The sequence below is a fragment of the Nicotiana attenuata genome, chromosome 8, assembly GCF_001879085.1.
Source record: "Nicotiana attenuata strain UT chromosome 8, NIATTr2, whole genome shotgun sequence".
NCBI classification, from domain to species: domain Eukaryota; kingdom Viridiplantae; phylum Streptophyta; class Magnoliopsida; order Solanales; family Solanaceae; genus Nicotiana; species Nicotiana attenuata.
The window spans coordinates 39574872-39592626 of NC_031996.1; the positions used below are offsets into that span (position 1 = coordinate 39574872).

The 17755-nt window shown below is 38.0% G+C and overlaps 1 protein-coding gene across 1 annotated transcript; it reads right to left on the minus strand.

The window, feature by feature from the left end:
- On the minus strand, nucleotides 129–2301 carry LOC109231306 (light-harvesting complex-like protein 3 isotype 1, chloroplastic). The gene is made up of 3 exons (XM_019396933.1): nucleotides 1767–2301; nucleotides 714–851; nucleotides 129–605 (listed from the first exon to the last, which is right to left on the minus strand). Exons 1-3 carry the CDS (start codon nucleotides 2176–2178, stop codon nucleotides 355–357), a joined length of 801 nt encoding a protein of 266 aa, XP_019252478.1. The 5' UTR covers nucleotides 2179–2301; the 3' UTR covers nucleotides 129–354.

Consider the following 17755-nt stretch of genomic DNA (forward strand, 5'->3'; position numbering starts at 1 on the left):
TTCCATTGCAGACTTACCTTTGCAATATGAAGTTATCTGTTCCAAGCCTGAGTAATACCTCAAACACTGATTGAAGAACAGATCTACAATATGCAAACAAAGCTCGAGGTTGAAGCATGACTATGGAATCTGATGAAATAGAACTATTATAGATCAGCTAAAAATTTGTTTACAAGACAAGAAAAAATAAATCATTGCCAGAAAACAAAATAAGAAAGGAAAGAAGATACATTAAGAACAAAAACAAAATGGTGAATACAATTCTACGCTCTCTTTTGACTAGCATCGTGAGATCTCCTGATTGCAGTCATCCAACTAAATACATGAAGATCAAAGATTATGTGAGAACTATGTTCAAGAGTCCTTTGAACTGCGTGAGTTCTCATCTTTCCAAGATGCTTGCCACTGCTTGTCATAAAAAGTAGACTCTTCAATCAACTTTTTGACTGTTTCTATATCCTCATTCTTGCGGATCAGAAGCACACCAGCCACAGCTATAAACAATAGTGTTTTGCAAAAGAAGTTGCCCATTTGATCGACAAGGCCTACACCAGTCAAGCTATCCACAAAATAGGCCATAAAGAAACCAACCATTGCAGCACGACCTGCATAAGAATTGTGTATGCTATTAGTTTATCAGTTCAGCAAAGATATATTTAGAGCTTTGTATTTGAGAACTGGAAACAACTGCCAGAAATAGGATACGAGCAAACCATTGAGAAGTTCAGCTTCAGGGAGATGGAATCTCTTCATCCATGCCCACCAAGGAATAATGGAGGTGTCAAAAAGCACAGGTTCTTCATTACTTGACGACTCTGGATTATCTTCCAACCATTTCCTTCTCCGAACCTCTGCAAATGAATAGCCATTCAATTGTTAGTAAATCAAGCGATGTCATATGAATGCCCCAAAAAGGCATCTCTTGAAAAGGATATGTAGTGATGTTTTCTACCCTTAATACGTTATAGCTTTACTATTAAGAGTGACAACCACATAGTAGCTGGTTTAGTGCATCAACTTTCAACAAATACCCCCTTGTCATATACATTTAACAAAAATTCAAGATGATGCATCAAACAAGAATCAAAGCATCCTTTCCCCCCCAACAAAGTTATAAAATTAGTACTTTATCAAAAAGAAAGCATATCAAATCGACAAACTTTGGTCATGCAAGAAGGCTGAATGACACCACATCTACTCCATAAGTCATAGAAAGTTCCATTTCTAGGTTAACCCCCTCTTTTCATTGTTCATCAGCTCCTGCTTAAGGACTAAAGACAAAAGTTTTTTTTTTTTTTGGTTCCCCATCCGGTGTCGGTACCCGCATTGAGGCCGACTAAATCCGGATTCGCGGCGGGAAGTCCCACATTGGGGGTAAAGCGCTCCCTAGGAAAGGCGACCCCATCGAACCCAGACCTCTGGTTAAGGATGAAGCAGTACTTAGGACTCCACCACAACCCTTGTTGGTCTGAAGACAAAAGTTACTGGAACCACTTCTTAACCATGAACTTTTAATTCTTTGTGTAATCCAGATATACTAAACAAACTCTTCATGCTATTCAACTAAGGAAAAACAAGTGTAGCTAGTATAAGTATCATCCGAAACAGCATTCACTGTAGCCAGACTGAAGTAAAATTTTGGCAATCATAAGTTAAATAAATTAAATAAATTAAATAAACTAAAAAAGAAGTTGCATGTCGAAAGAACAATAATCAAATTAATGGAGAAAAGGAGCAACATGCAAAGCAGAGAGGTAAAGACTCACCAGCATCAATAACAGAATCCCAATGGGTCTCTCCATCTTTCTTAAACTGATTCAAATCCCAAGTCCCACTAACCCATCTAGGATCTTGAAATTTTTTTACAGTATCCGGTGCCGGAGCTCCGGTGGATACAACCGGCGCTGACCCATTAGTGTCCAAAGAAGCCTCATTTGACTCCTCAGCTTTCACAGCACTATCCTGAGCTTTTTCTTCAGGTATTTCTGGCTCAACAGTGACAGCAGAAGTAGCAACTACACCACTTGACCCATTATCAAGAGCTCTCGGAGAAACCAAGAAAGAGAGATGGGGTTTCTTTAAAGTTAGAAAAGGATAAGGTTTGTGGGTTGAGTGATGTTTTGAAGGAGAGAGAGTTGGGAAATGTAGCGGAGGAGCTGAGAATAAGGCCATTGACATTATCGTAGCTGGTTGAAGAGGTAATGGCAGAGAAAAAGAAGAGCTTTTAGGACATTGGTATACTGATCTTTCAAACAATCCTTAGCCGCAGAAATGGGGGAGGGGCTTTTGGATTCGTTTGCTTTGCTTAACTTTTAAAATAAAATACATTTCTTAATAGAAAATACACACATTTATATCTATATCTATGTTATATTAAAAACACAAAGGTCCTTAGCGAAATGTTATTTTTTTTTATCCTTTTAAAATATAGTTCACATTAGACAAAATAGTCATTTAATTATTCTCCTAATATTTAGCATTTAAAGTCAACTAAAACTTTACTTATAAAAATTTTCCTTATTTAAACAACAACACAAAATAATTTCTAATATTTAGGACATCAAAATCAATTAAAGTTATCGTATACAATTCAAATAATTCGTTTATATACTTTTTCCCTTATTCTACGTACATAGAAATTATGCCAAGCAAGAAAAAACCAAAAATAATTATTTATTGCCTTTTTTGTGGGATATTGCTTTTCTTTGTTTAGGTAGGAAGTTGTCTTTCTTTGTTTAAGTTTGCGATCCTTTTACCAAAACTGCCTTAGGCTACAAATCTTTTGGTAGTAGCCTTTTATTTTCGTTATGTATCTTTCTGTTCTTAACAACTTTTATTTTCATCTTAATTATTATAGGTATCATACAATTGGCTATCGGAAGAGGCTCTTCAAATTTCGTGGGTTCATAGAAGAATTCAACTATTGAATATTCCTCTTACGAATTTAGCAACTATTGATTAGCAATTGCCTATCATAAACTCTTCACAATGCCGATGTCTTTGGAGGTAAGTTTGCTTATTTCGTGTGTTTTTGATAGACAATTGTAAATTAAAAAGTTGTTAATTGTGATTTTTATTTACAATATCTAATATACAATTAAAATGACTCATTTACAAATTTTGTGTAAGTTTTGGAGCATTGCATTCCGTAATAAAAAAATTAGTTAGATATTCTAACTATATCAATTCAAGATTAATTGTTACCTTATATTTTATAATTTATTAATAATTACTAACTGTTATGCCAGTTTAAGGTGCTCATATTTTGTAAGAAAAAATAATCTTGTTTAACTCTTTATGATCGTATTATACCTATTACGAGATCTAAAATTATTTTACTTCAGAGTAGAGCAATTGGCGTCCTTGCATCTCGCCTTTTTGATAGTTTCATCGGTGTAGGTAAATATTTTTTCTTATCCATAAAAAATCATTATTATAGAATCAACATGGTACTTCACATTTTTATCATAAATATTTTAAGGAATATTAATTTTACTAAACGGTAAAATTTCATTGCGCATGGATATAAATTTATTATGTTTTAAAAGTTATCTTTGTTGAAGTTCATCTACGAGTTTTTTTCTAATCTTTGAGCTCAAAAATTGAAACTTTTTTAAGTACCAGCTTACTTCAATTATAGGCCAATTTAACTATTTAACCTTTTTTTAATATTTATTCTATTCATACATATTAGTCGTTGCTTGCCTAATGGGCATAAAACTTGTAGTTTACAAAAAAAAATTGACAAGTTAAATAATATGTAAATAAATCAATGTTGTTATAAATGGAATTCTACCTATGGTGAATGTCCATATCTAGAGAGATTCTAGGGTTTATTATTTGGTAGCTAAGTCACCCTTTCCCTATAAATAGAAGGTTCTATTCCACTATAAGTCATCCCAAAATCAATAAGAATTTTCTCCCTCTACTTTTCTCTACAATACTCTTCTTCTTCTTTTATTGTTTCATAACACGTTATCAGCACATGACTCTAACCAATTGAGTAGAAGCTTTGGGACTGAGCATAATGATTGTCAATTATCCATGAACTTCCTGCATGATTAAATTCTGAATTTAAGGTAAGTATTTTACCGTATTTTTCTCTTTTATTCCATAATTTGATTTTAAATACAAGCAAAGACAATAAATTTTGATTATAACTCTAATAGAGTTAGTAAGAAATTATAACCACTCGAAGTGGTAAAATTCTATGTCTTACCATGATCAAATTACGGGCACAAAAAGTGGAAACCCGTCTCATTGAATTTGCTCAATTCTCATTCCGTTAAGAGAATGTGATAGCAATATGTGATAGTCTGAAAGAAGACAAAATTATTACCGTGAAGGTATCAATGGATGTGGACGTGGCAATAGACGAAATTATAATCGACATCATTGTGGTAATGAGAACAAAAAGGATTCTTAAAATTCTCCTTCACTTTGTGAAATTAATGTTTGTCATCGATTTGACATGCGATTTGGTAAAGCACATATACATGATTATTGCACTTTCATGATGTGAATGTGACAACATGTGATTTATGAATACATATTCATTCTTGAAAGAATATACACACTCACCTCTAGAATGAGGTTTGAGATGATATAAGAAAATAATGTCCTTATTATGGCATGAATGGTTATTGGTCCTGAAGTACCATATGATAAGTGTGTGAGCACGTGATTTTTGCCTCACACGAATCACTCCCAAAAATTCAAATAAAACAATTTTTCCTTTTATGTGCAATTTTGTGAATTTTCGTGATATTTTCAGCTATTGTTTGCATTTGTGTGTGCATGTTTGTTTGTTTAAATTAATGAGAAAAATACAAAATATATTGCAATTACATGTAGGAATTAATTTTACAATTTTGAGTAAGAATTACTTATTTTATAAAATGAAAGAAAAACACAAAAATAATAATAATGCACTTTGCTTTTTAGTGTTTAATTGTGTGATTGGTACTTAATTATTGTTTAGACCTAATTAGTATTTTTTTTTCTCAATTTGGCTTTATAATATAATTTAGGATTTTAGGTTTTAATTTTGGAAAATAATTTAGGAAGAGAATAAAAGGGAAAAGAATTAAATAAGAGGAAATCCCATTTGGGCCAAATTCATGTGATAATTCGGAAGGCCCAAATAAAACCATCCCAAAATCAGCCCAATCCCACGCCCAACCCAGTCCACCCTTCATAGAGCCAAAACGACGTCGTGTGGAGGTTTTTGATCTGAGCCGTTGAGTTAATCTAATTGAACGGTCAGGAGCTTTCACCCATAACCCAGCCTCGACTCGTTTGCATCAGAGACCGATCCGGTCTCGAAGGTGATGGAACGACGTCGTTCCAATAAGTTAAATGATCCAAGCTGTTGATCTCGTTTGATCCAATGGCATGGATTCGATCCCCATACCAATATATAAACTTAAAACGAACCCAGCCCCCCTCAGCCCCCCTCCTCCCCCTACCGTCTCTCCCATCTTAGAGACCATAGGAAATCACCACCGCCCTCCGCCGTAAACCGCCGACCGAAAATTGCCTCCGCCGGCGTCCGGCGTCCAAACACCTCCAAATTGACATCGTGTGTTCACCATAACCTCCCCATCTCCGATCCACTATCAGTTTCCCTCGACTCCTAGCCTAACCTGTCGAATATTCAAAAAACCGAGCGGTTCCTCCGCCGTCTCCGGCGGACAACTCCCAAACCACCCCACCTTAACACCACAGAACCACCTCAACTTCCTCTTCCCAAATATCCAAACCCCTTCCTTCGAATCACAGCCAAATCCGTCGAATATCGATTTGAATCGATGAACCCTAGCGCCGCCACAAGAAACCCCGGTGGCGGCGCCACCTCCCCTTGATCCCAAAATCACACCCTTGAACCACTAGTACCCTCTCTTACCAAATCCTTACTCAGCTTTCCTCAAATATCCCTCTATCTTCTCGGATGTTAGATCAGAGATTTGACCCTAAGTCCTAACTTGGCCCGAATAGAGAGGTAATTAAAGTTCCAAGCCAAATTTGGTATTACCCGTGTGTTCTTGATAAGAACACACGATTAATATCAAACTTGGCTGGAAATTTAGAATAATCGAAGATTTCTTCAAGTTTTTTTTTTAACTGCACGAGGTGGATTCAACGTATTCTTCTTCTGTTCTTAGTTTTGTTCTCTTTTTTTTTATTAATTAATATCTTTTCTACTCCTCCTCTGTATTTCTTTTTCAGAATTGTTGTATGAGTCTTTGTCCAAATTAGGGTATTTAATTCTATTAGCTATTTTAATGTAGGTTAATAAGTTAATTGGTATAGATTTTGTCTGTCAAACTCTTTCAATAATTGTGATAATCCTGCTTTAGCTAATAGTTTGAAGTTAGTTTGAATTTCGTTATTCTAGTTCACTAGCTTAGCTTAAAGACAGTTATATAATTAAGTTTTGGTTTGAAACCATTCAAATTGGTTTTCTCTTCTGTTCTGTTATGGGTCGATTGGTTAGCTTAAATATAGGTTTTGAGAATCCTGATTAAATTTTGAGTAAATGAACTAAATTGGACTTGAATTGGTCATTTGGACCCATTAATTTGAGTCAATTGAACCCTAGGTTTTGCCCGTCCCATTTGAGGTCCAGAGAGGGGTCAATCCAGTGGTTTAAAGGCCCCTGTTTGATTGGCCTTGGGTCAATTTGACCCAGTTTTTGATCCTGCAATGTAATTCAAGGGGTAGTTTAGGGGGAAATTTGGAGTTGGAGATTGGGAGGTTAGTTGAATATAGGGGGGCTGCTAATAATTTAAGGGGTAATCAACAGAGGTTAGGGGTTCAACTTAGGGGCTGCTAACTTGGGTAGGGGGTAATTGCTGTATTAGTTAATAAGCACTAATTGAGTGGATAATTCAGTGCGAAATTAAACTAAAAGATAAGTGTTAGTGGGAAAAACACTCAGGGATTGTCCATTAAAAGGGTTGTAAATCAGACATTAAAGAGATAGTTTTAACACCCTGAAATACTGAAAAGAAGAGTCTGAAATTTGGAGAGTTTAAGAGATCCTATAGAGTCTAAACAAAGAGCTAAAAACAGAATTCAAGAACAAATGCATAGAGATATTTGAGAGCCAAGTACATTGAAAATACAGAGAGTCTGAGAGAAAGAACAAGATAGAATTAAGAGTTTTAGGAAGAGAATAGAGAGTTTTTAGTATTCTGGTTTGAGAGAGAGTGTGTCTGAAAATTCAGAGAATTGAGAGGAAATAGATATAGAGAAAAGAGTTTAAGTGAGAACTGAAAGGGGAACAAATACCTAAAGATATTTGGGACTAAAAAAAACAATCTGAAAGTTGAGGATACATTGAGAGACATAGAGAAAACACCTGAAATACAAAAAATTGGAGAAAAATCTGGGAAAACACAACGGCTGGAAATTTCAACAAAAGTCACTGTTCCATCAAAATTCCTTCTGTGATTCTGGAAATTCTTAATTCTTGAAGCAAAATTCTGATGCGTCTTGGTTTCAATGGTCTGAATCTGGGTTATTTGAAGATTGGTTTTTGAGTTTTGTTATTGGGTTTCACTGTTTGATTGAAGCTGGGTGCTGGTCTGTTGCTGTGCTGTTAACCACTCACCCTTTTCTTTTCATTTAAATTTCCAGGTACATCTCTTTGATTCGGGCTGTGTAAAGAATGCTTGATATGATTCTGAAGAAATGATAGCCTCTTTTCTCACTAGTTGCAACTTTATTCTGCTTTCCTTTGTCTATTAGCTTAAGCTTCTGTCATAGTATGTGAAATAGCACTAGGTTGTGAATTTCGAGTTTACATGGAATTGTAGTCGTATTATGGTTGATATTTGTTAATTCAGCTAGTTTTAGGGCTATTGTTGGGAATTATATTTGGTTGTGTTGTGATGAGATTAATATGGGACAGCCACAGTTTTATACGAGTAAACATGAAATGCTTAATGATGTTAGATTCTAAGCTAGTTCTGCATAAGTAGTGTTGCCTTCTTTTGTATTCATTTGCCAATGTATAAGTCCATGTGAACGAGAATTTGAGTATTTCTTTTAGGTCCAAGTAATCTGTATGTTAACTTCTAGGCATCCTGATAATCTTGGAAAGATACTTATTTCAATTCAAGTCGACTAATTAGTATTTGGTAAATTCATGTAAAGAGATAGCATGTGTTGAATTCTAAATTAGTTGTACATGGGCAATTTAAGCTGGAAATGGGGTTATAATTTCAGAACGACCGGTCAGTTATCTCATACTTGAACAATTTGAATTCCATGAGTAGAAAGTCAATTCCATCTCTTGTTTCATTTGGTAACTTGACTGATTATTAAATAATCAATTGTGCATAGGCTGGTTTTGAGACTTGGGCCTAGTACTGGCCCAATAAATGCCATCAAGGCCATTTGAATTCGTCAGTGACGACCTTTTGCTAAAGAAACCGGACTCGCATCAATTCTTCGAATAGTTTAATGTTTTGCATGCATGGAGACTCGATCTGGAGTCCCGCATTTGTCAATGTCAATTCTCTAAGGTCTGGGGTTCGCGTTGGGCCTGGATTAGGGCGGGCTGTGTCTTTTGGCATTAGGGCCAATCTTTGAAGCCCAATGCTCTTTAATTCCACCCGCTAGTCCTCTCTGATGGTTGATCTATTAGCTTTAAAATTGGTCTGAATTTTTAATCTTAAAAGTATTGATAATTCTTTCCTTAGTTAATTGGATTTTCACTAGTTACATTGTGAGGTGTGCCATATTAGATAGAGTATAGCTTATGGCCCTCCAAAGTTAGGTTGAATTCCTTTTTAAAAAAAAAAATTGGAAATTGATGCGCGCCATACCAAACAAAAATGACAATTGCATGGCCCTCGTTTTTTTTAATCTTGAATTGATCCTTAGATTCCGAGGCGTGCCATTTAGCAAATTCCATGGCCCGCGCAAAGTGCAAACGCATAGCTGCTTTAGGCGCGTGTTTAATAATATTACTTTCCTAAATTCGGGTGCGCATTTATGTGACCCAAATCCAAATCTCGACGATGTTAGAATATGTCAAAACCACGGATGTATTTATGTGACGTGGTTCGAGACGTGTTTTAACGACGTTGCAATTCTCTTTAAAAATAATAATAAAAGCGGCTAAAAGTTAAAAATTGCACATAGGTTCATAATTGTTTAAAATCAGATAATTTAAGCCGAATATGACAGTTGAGCGGCCGTGCTAGAACCATGGAACTCGGGAATGCCTAACACCTTCTCCCGAGTTAACAGAATTCCTTACCCGATTTTTGGATGGCGGACTGTAATACAGAGTCAATCTTTTCCTCGACTCGGGATTTGAACTGGTGACTTGGGACACCATAAATCTCCCAAGTGGCGACTCTAAATCTTTTAATAAATCCAGTTTAGATTGTCCTTTAATTTGGAAAACTCCATTTATTATACCCCTTCCGCGGGTGTAGGTGAAAAAGGAGGTGTGACAGCTCTGGCGACTCTGCTGGGGACAAGAACCCAGAATCTTTGGTTCAGGGTTCAGAATTCGAGCTTAGATGAATTGTTATATTTGGCTTTGTTTTATCTGATTTTTACATGTTGGGCCTAAATGGGCTAAATGTTGCTTTTACTGCTTTGATATTCTGTGGACTGTATATAAACTGTTACGAAACCCATCTTCTCTCTGAGTCTTCTAAATCATGAAGAAGGGTGCACTTCGTGCGACTTCTTTTCTGTCTAGAGTCCAATCCCCTTTTAGAACGAGGTTCGGATAAGTTGCTAAGCCGGTGAAGCTTCTGTATTCCCGGTACGCTGCCTCCCCCTCGGCTCGAGTTGTCCGCTCGGGTAAGCCAGGTCTAGTACAACAAATCCAGGTTTTGAAACTAGAATAACTCAGCCTCATGCCGGATCCCTAGTAGGAACGTTTGTTTGCATCATGTGCATTTGACTTTGGAGACTCAACACAGGGGTTGGGTCTGTCTAGGACAGGTGTACCCGAAATGAAAAAGACCATCCTGATGCATCTCACTTGCTACTTGTGCATTTATTTGCTTCGGACTTGCATGCTGACCGGCTTTTTGAATATTTGAAAAAGAAAAGAAGAAGAGAGAAATAGCAGTGTAGAGGGTTAAGAAAATACCAATGTCCAAATAGCGTCGAAACTCTGACAAATTTTTGAGAAAATGAAAAAAAAATGTTTTCAAAAATAGTTTGCTTTATTTGCCAATAAAAAAAAAGTGTCTTTGTTTTCAAAAATAGTTTGTTTTATTTGGCAGAGCTACGTAAGTTTGATTCTCACCGGATGTGGGATACGTAAGCAACCCACATCGGATTCAACTATTTGGAAAAAATAAAAAATAAATTTTTTTTAGGGGTAAATAAAATGTCATTGTTTTAAGTAAAGGTAATGTCATTCTTGTCCAAAATAGCCAAATGTCCCAAAAAAAAGGACATGGGAAGGCCGTTTTTGCGAGAACAGCCGTCTTTGGTCATTTCTCAAAATTTTTGGTCGGCTAGCAAACACAACCTTTAAATTTTCTTCGAAAGTGCTGAAAGGCCGTATTGACAAGACCGGATATTTTTATGAAATTTTTGAGAAACAAGGATGATTTAAAAAAAAAGAAAAAAAAGAGAAAAAAGTATTTGTCAGTCACAGTCTATTAGTCTATTTTTAGGCTATACTGCCATTTTGATGTTAGAGTCTTTTAAAGTCCGTTAATATTGTAATAAAATGTGTCGTTTTAAATAAACACATTTTTCCTATTGTGTAATTTTTTTTTTAAAAAAAAAATCCAATTTTTTTTTGTCATTTTGCACTTATCTGCCAGAATTACGCGCGGTCTGATTCATGCGGGGTCATGATACGTAGGCAATCTCCATAAGATTCGACCACAACTAAAGAAAAAAAAAAGAGAAAAAAAATCAAATAAATAAAAATAAAAAGGGAATGGACCAAAGAAAAGCCGGGATGACGCAAGCAACCAAGCAAATGCATAATAGAAATGGTTAACTGCTTAGGTGCATTGCATCCCTAATGTATGTCTGCCTATCTGTTAAAATCCCTACCGGGATGCCCTTATCTTCTTCCTATTTCCTCATATTTTCAAGAAGGTGGTTGGTTTGTGGTTATCGAAGTAACTCCTCTCCACAACATAAAGCCAACAGGCAATGGCGGATAACAACAAAATTGGGCTGGTTGATACCGATGCCCAAAAGCAGTTGGTTGAACAAGACACAAGCTTGGTAGAAGAGGTAAAGATGTTGAGACAACAGGTGGCGGACATGTATCAGGCTTGGATGACTGGGAAAGCACCACCCCCGCCACCACCCAGCTTCCTAAAAGTTGTCCTCACCCAAACTCCGGACACAACGCCAGGCGATCCTCCACACTCTCCATATTTACCCGTTTATCATAGCTTTCCCAGCCACCCTAGTAGCTCCATCGCTCGTCGTTCAACTATCTTTTCCCAAAAGTGCCCTCCGGTCACATCCACTGTTCTCGACAATGAACACCCGCCAAAAGCTCATAACGCCCAATATTACCCCTCCGAGGCTACTCACAAGATTCCCAATTCACATAAGCAAGGCCCGCGGGATGAGCCTCATGTTGAAAATTAAAAATTCACAGGAAGAGAAGGGTTAGATGGGGTACCCAGGAAGCTGAAAAGCATAGAACAGTCCCTAAGGGCCAAGCAAGGAATGAGGGATCAGGTTAGCGTGGATTACAAAGAACCGTCTGTGTCTCCTGACATTCGCCTACCCATGGGGTTTAAAGTACCAAAATTCAGCTTGTATGATGGGTTTGGGGATCCGGTAGCCCACTTTAAGGTTTATTGCAATGAAATGAGAAGTGTGGGAGAGAAAGATGACTTAATGATGGCATATTTCAGTGAGAGCCTAACTGGGGCAGCTTTGGACTGGCATAGTCATCAAAATGTTGATAAGTGGCCTACATTGGGTGACATGGCTCAAGACTTTGTCCGATAGTTTCAATGCAAATCAAGTGTTATCCTAGACCGCTCCTCCTTATCTAATATGGAAAAGAAGCCGGAGGAAAGCTTTAGGGAGTTTGGGCTCAGATGGAGGGAGCAAGCTGCTCGAGTTAGTACACCGATTGGGGAAGAAGAAATGGTTAAGCTTTTCCTACAAGCCCAGGGGCCCACCTATTTCAATCATTTGATCCCGGCCGTGGGTATACCTTTCGATGAGGTGTAGAGAATGGGGGAGTTAGTAGAAGAGGGAATCAAGTCAGGCAAGATCATGAGTTGGTCGAAAGACATTCAGAATATCCCAGCAAGCTTGGGTGGGGGACGGGGAAGCAGAAAAGATGATCCGATGAGTTTTCCTGATCAACACTCCTAGCCTCGACACCATCCCCGTGGATATCCTTGTGCACCAGGTGACCCTTCCCAATGCTACTTCTCTCCACAGAACTCCCAGAGTCATACATCACTTTTCCGGTACCCGGCTCCACAAAATGCTTATCTACCCCCACGAGCCTGCCAAAAACCCCCTGGATCAGGTTTCCGGCCCAATCAAGCATGTAGGGGTGAGAGGTTGCGGAAGAAGAAAGCCTACACTCCATTGGAAGGGTCATACGCCAATCTGTTCCAGAGGCTAAAGAGTTTGGGCATGTTGAAGCCTATCCAGATAAAAATACCAAACCCTCTTCCAAAGAAGTTTGACTTTTCCCAAAGATGCGCATATTGCTCGAATGCCCCGGGACATGACATAGAGAAGTGTTGGAATCTGAAGAGTGCGGTTCAGAAGCTTATTAATGCAGGCGACATTGTCGCGCCAAATCCAGATGCGACAGACATCAGCCAAAGTCCATCGCCTGCGCAAAATGAGACGCATATGTTGGGTATGATTTATTTGGAAAGGGAATTCGTTAAGAACAATGTGATGGAGACTTGCGAAGGTCCCAGTACTCTTGATGCAAAAGTCAGTGGCTAAGATGGTGAGCTAGTCGACTGGAAAGACGCTCTTTTCTTGGCTAGCCAGGGAGGAGTCTTGGTGGTTCATTTTGTGGTCGTTTATGTTGTCCGCGTTATTTTTAGGGTTGTAATCCGGGTATTGTCTTGGGTCAAACCCTCTTATCCTTTCATTTTGTCCAGTTCCTTTGGTCGTAGTATCTCATTTAGTGTTGTCTAGGTTTGTTCTAAGGGTTGTAACCCCAGTTTAGTTTGCCTGTCTTGTTGTTCGAACTATTTCATCGTCTAATGCAATGTCCTGCTTTCTGTTATTTCTAGTCATTTTCTTTTGTTTAGTTCTCTCCTCTTTATAGTTCTTTTCCTGTCAACTCTAGTGACATGACATGCGCGCATAGTTCTAGGCCTAATCTTAAAAGTTAATCATGAAGCAATTGGGAGATGATCGGGGCACTTGAGGGAAATAAAAACAGAATTGGACATTTTGAGATCATTTGAAGCCCGAACCCTGTGAAACTGGGTCTGATAGAACATAAAGAAACCTTATGTTTCATGCCACATCAGTTTGAAATTAAAGGCAAGTTTGCCCGAATTAGCAAGGGTCATTCGTGATAATGAGAGTGAAAGTGTTGCCCAATGGTGCTTTGTATTTAACAGATGAAGAAAGCAAAGGTGTGGATATAGCTATCAAGTCTAGCACGATCAGAAGATGTTACAAATGTTTTTTTAATCGCGTTGTTTGTGCTTGGCATGTTTTGAAGATTGGAATGACGAAGGCATTTTGTTCTGCTATCTAAACACTTTATCCTTCGTTACCCCTTTGAGCCTTATTTGCTTTCTTCATACCCCTCTTTCGGAATCAGTAGCAAAGATTAGAAACACAAGCGTGAAAGCTAAGTAAAAAGAGAGAAAAGAAAGAAGAAGAAATAAGTAAAAGAAAAAGAAAAAAAAGAACGACAAAACAACAAAAAGAAAAAAAAACACAAAAGAAAAATAATGATAAGTGAAAAGAAAAACTATAACAACAAGGAATTTGGTGTGAACTACGTTTGACCTGATTCCTTTAAGGATACGTAGGCAACCTCACGGCTCGGTCATAGTGAAACAAAAACCCAAAGGTCCCCAAGCAAAGAAACTGGGGCAGAAGTTGTGGTTATTGTAAGAAATCTGGTTCCGAATGTTGTCATTTTGAACCCATGTTGAATCATTTTAAGCCTTTAATACCCTTTCTTTCTAACCCTATCCAAAAGCCCACGTTACGGTCCAAAGAAAGACCTTCTGATCAGTCTTCAAAAGATGCCAAGTCGAGCAAGTAAAGATGATTCATGCCAGGGGCAACACTCCAGTCCAAGCAGAAAAATAATGAAAATGAGAGAGTCTTATTGGTGAAGACCCTCACGGGCACCGTAAGGCGACGAAAGCTGAGAAGAATGAAAAATGAGAGAGTCTTATTGGTGAAAACCTTCATGGGCACCTTGGGGCGATTGAAAGTGGAAAGAAAGACCAAAATGAGAGAGGCTTGATAGTGAAAACCCTTCAGGCACTACAAGTCGAGTAAGAACTGTGAATCAGATTGGATATGCGGAGCATGGAAGTCCAGTTTCACGTCGAAAAGGTACGACAAGAGCTGAACATCGAAATTACTTAACAGAATAGGCCGCAAGTGCATGTCACGGTCATTAGAGTTGTATCCACATCCGATAGGTTCCTACTTTGTAGTTTTCTTGTTAGGAATCATCTTCTTCCTTTGTCCTTTATTCTATTCCTTTTTTCTTGTTCATTTCTTCTTCCCGAGTCTGTCTGGTCAGAACAAATGAGAAATGATTTCAAAATTTGCCATCAGCTTTCCAATTGCACGAGACGAGATCTGGCTAGCACATCAAAGTGTCCTAAGTCCGGAAAGAACAACAAGCACGCTGAGCTGGTAACAATCAACATGCTTTGGGATTCGTACAAAATACCAAGGTTTGGTCCATATCAACTCATGGACAATGCAGCAGAAGGAGGGCCAGGGTGAATGAATCAAAGGTATATTCTGTGATAAGATGGACAAAAATGTTGGACCAGTGACAAGCAAGTCATTCCAAGCAAAAATCGAAGGTTATAGACTGTTGGCCCAAGATCAGTTGAAGTTTTGAAGAATGACAAACGAACTCAGTGAAGGACCAGGTTCATCTAAGGAGACACAATTGTTATGGCCCATACACATGAGATGCCCGTGAAGAAGATAAGTCCTTGAGATCAAGCAGCAATATCTTGATGAATATCTTCTGAACTGATCGAAAAGATTGCATATAGGATAAGGAGTTGAAGTCTCCTTATGAAAAGAGAATTACATCAGGATCAAGAATATGGATTAGGAGTTAGAGTTGTTCTTGGACTAGAATTGTCAAAGGATCCACAACTCGAGTTCTTATCAAACTCTGATTACTAACTCTATAAATATAACGATTGTTCTCTTTTACAAGTGATTGCACATAAGCTGAAGTTAAACCAAATTGAGAGCAAAAGAGCTAGGCGATTGTTGCAAGCAATTTGTGTGTGATACAAGTGTGCAAATCTGAAGCTACAAGAACTAAGTGTGAAGAACCAATTCCATTGTGTCTTTCTTTATTTCTAGTTCAATTGTATTAGGTGTTTTAACATTGTACCTTTCCAGCTTTCTTAGAAGCAATTGTATTAGGTGCATTGAGTATTCAAGTTAGAGTTAACTTGAAAGTGTCGCAACAGTTGAGGCTGTGTGCTACACTGGATTAGAGTTAATCCTTAGGTTTACAAAGAGTTTTGTAAATGCTGTTTTGGCTCATTGAAGTTTAGTGGAAGTTTGGGAAAATCCTACTGAGTAGTAGGTCGTGGTTTTTTCACCTTTTGAGCCAGGTGTTTTCCACGTAAAAATCTCTATGCACTTTACTTTCAGTATTTATTATTCCGCAAACTGCTGTAGTTAGAACACTTAGAAGAACCAGGTTCTTCTAACGCGAAAATTAGGTACCACACAAATCACCCCCCCTCTTGTGTGGTATTGACATTTATAACATCAATTGGTATCAAAGCAGGTTATCCTTGAAGAGGTTAACACCTTAGGAAAAGATCAACATGAGTGCACCACCTGGGAAGGGCAATCCTCTGCCAGGCCTCCTCTCTTCAATGACCTCTACTACTCCTGGTGGAAAAACAGAATGAGGGACCATATAATGGGCGAAGACTATGAGCTTTGGGATATCATCACTGATGGTCCTTTAGCCACAACCAAGAAGAATGCTGAAGGAGTGCATGTTCCAAAGACAAGAGTAGATTGTACTGCTGAAGATCTAAGAAAATGGGAGAAAAATGCAAAAGCCAAGAAATGGTTAGTAGTGGACTTGGTCCTGATGAGTACAGCAGGATTCAAGGCTGTACTACTGCCAAGGAGATCTGGGACACTTTACAAGTGGCTCATGAAGGAACACCTCAGGTGAAGAGGTAAAGAGGAACATTGTTGTATTCTCAATATGAGAATTTTACCATGAAGGATGGAGAAACTATCCAAGAAATGTATACCAGGTTCACTACACTGACAAATGAACTTGAGTCTCTTGGAAGGATTATCCTGGAAGAAGACAAGATGGAGAAGATTCTAACTAGAGTTTTGCCAATCTCTTGGGAAAGCAAAATCACTGCCATTCAGGAATCCAAGAACATTGCTACTTTGAAGTTTGATGAACTGATTGGAAATCTCACTGCCTATGAATTGAGAAGGCAAACAATGAAGATGGATGCTCCAAAGAAAGAAAGAAGTCTGGCTCTCAGAATTTCAGAAGGATCAGATCTTGAAGATGATGAAATGGCTATGATAACCAGAGATTTCAAGAAATATCTTATGAGAGGAAAGGGTGCTTCAAAAGGAACAACATTCAGCAAATCGAGGGCTCCTGAGAAACAAACCAATGAGGGGTGTTACAAGTGTGGGAAGACTGATCACCACATCAGAAACTGCCCTCAATGGGAGATTGAATGGAAGAAAGAAAGAGCTGAAAGAAGAAACAGGAAGAAGGAACAGGTTCAACCAAAAAGAAACAAAGGTTCAACTAAGGCTATGGTTGCTGCTTGGGGAGAAACATCAGATGAGGACTCTGAAGATGAAGCTGAGGAGGATCAAGCTCTAATGGCCATCGGAGAATCAGAAGATGAACAGGAGGTAAGTATTCTACACCTTAAAGAAAAAATTAAGTTCCTGTCTAAAGAAAAACTGGCTGATCTGCTGATGGACTTCATAGATGAGTCTGAAATAATAAACACTAAGAAAGATGTTCTGTCTAAGGAATGTGTTATCCTAGAAGAAAAATGTAAAAGGTTAGAGTCTAGGGTTGATGAGAGTGATAACACCAATACTGAGTTGAAGAACCAGGTTCATCAACTTGAAAATAAGATTCTAGAGCTTAGATCTGAAAATATTAAACTGAAATTAGGGACAGAAAAGAAAAGGGCTGATCAATCATTTCTCACCCTAGAAGAAAATCTAGGAAAAATGAAAGATGAATTGTACAAAAAAGATGAATTGATTAAAGTCCTAAAAGAAGATTTAGGAAAGGTAAAGCATGAACTAGACAGAACATGCAAATGGAACAAGGCTTCCGATGCACTCTCCTGGCTGCAAGAACATCATAGTAGCAACAAGAGAGGACTTGGATTTGGGACACAAGCTCCAAAATGGGATCCCAAAAACAAGTATCTCACACTTCCTGAGAATAAGATCTGCACACACTGTGGTAATACTGGCCATTACAAAAATGAATGTAATGCAAGAGAAAAGGCCAGTCAAAAGAACAAAGCCTTTGTTCAAGAAAAGCACAAACTGCCTG

Bases quoted from the DNA above. Each gene is read 5' to 3' on its own strand.
- LOC109231306 (XM_019396933.1), bottom strand. From the start codon at position 2,178: ATGTCAATGGCCTTATTCTCAGCTCCTCCGCTACATTTCCCAACTCTC. The intron at 852-1,766 runs GTGAGTCTTTAC...ATTCATTTGCAG, and splicing joins GGATTCTGTTATTGATGCTG to AGGTTCGGAGAAGGAAATGG. The intron at 606-713 runs GTTTGCTCGTAT...ATTCTTATGCAG, and splicing joins TGAAGCTGAACTTCTCAATG to GTCGTGCTGCAATGGTTGGT.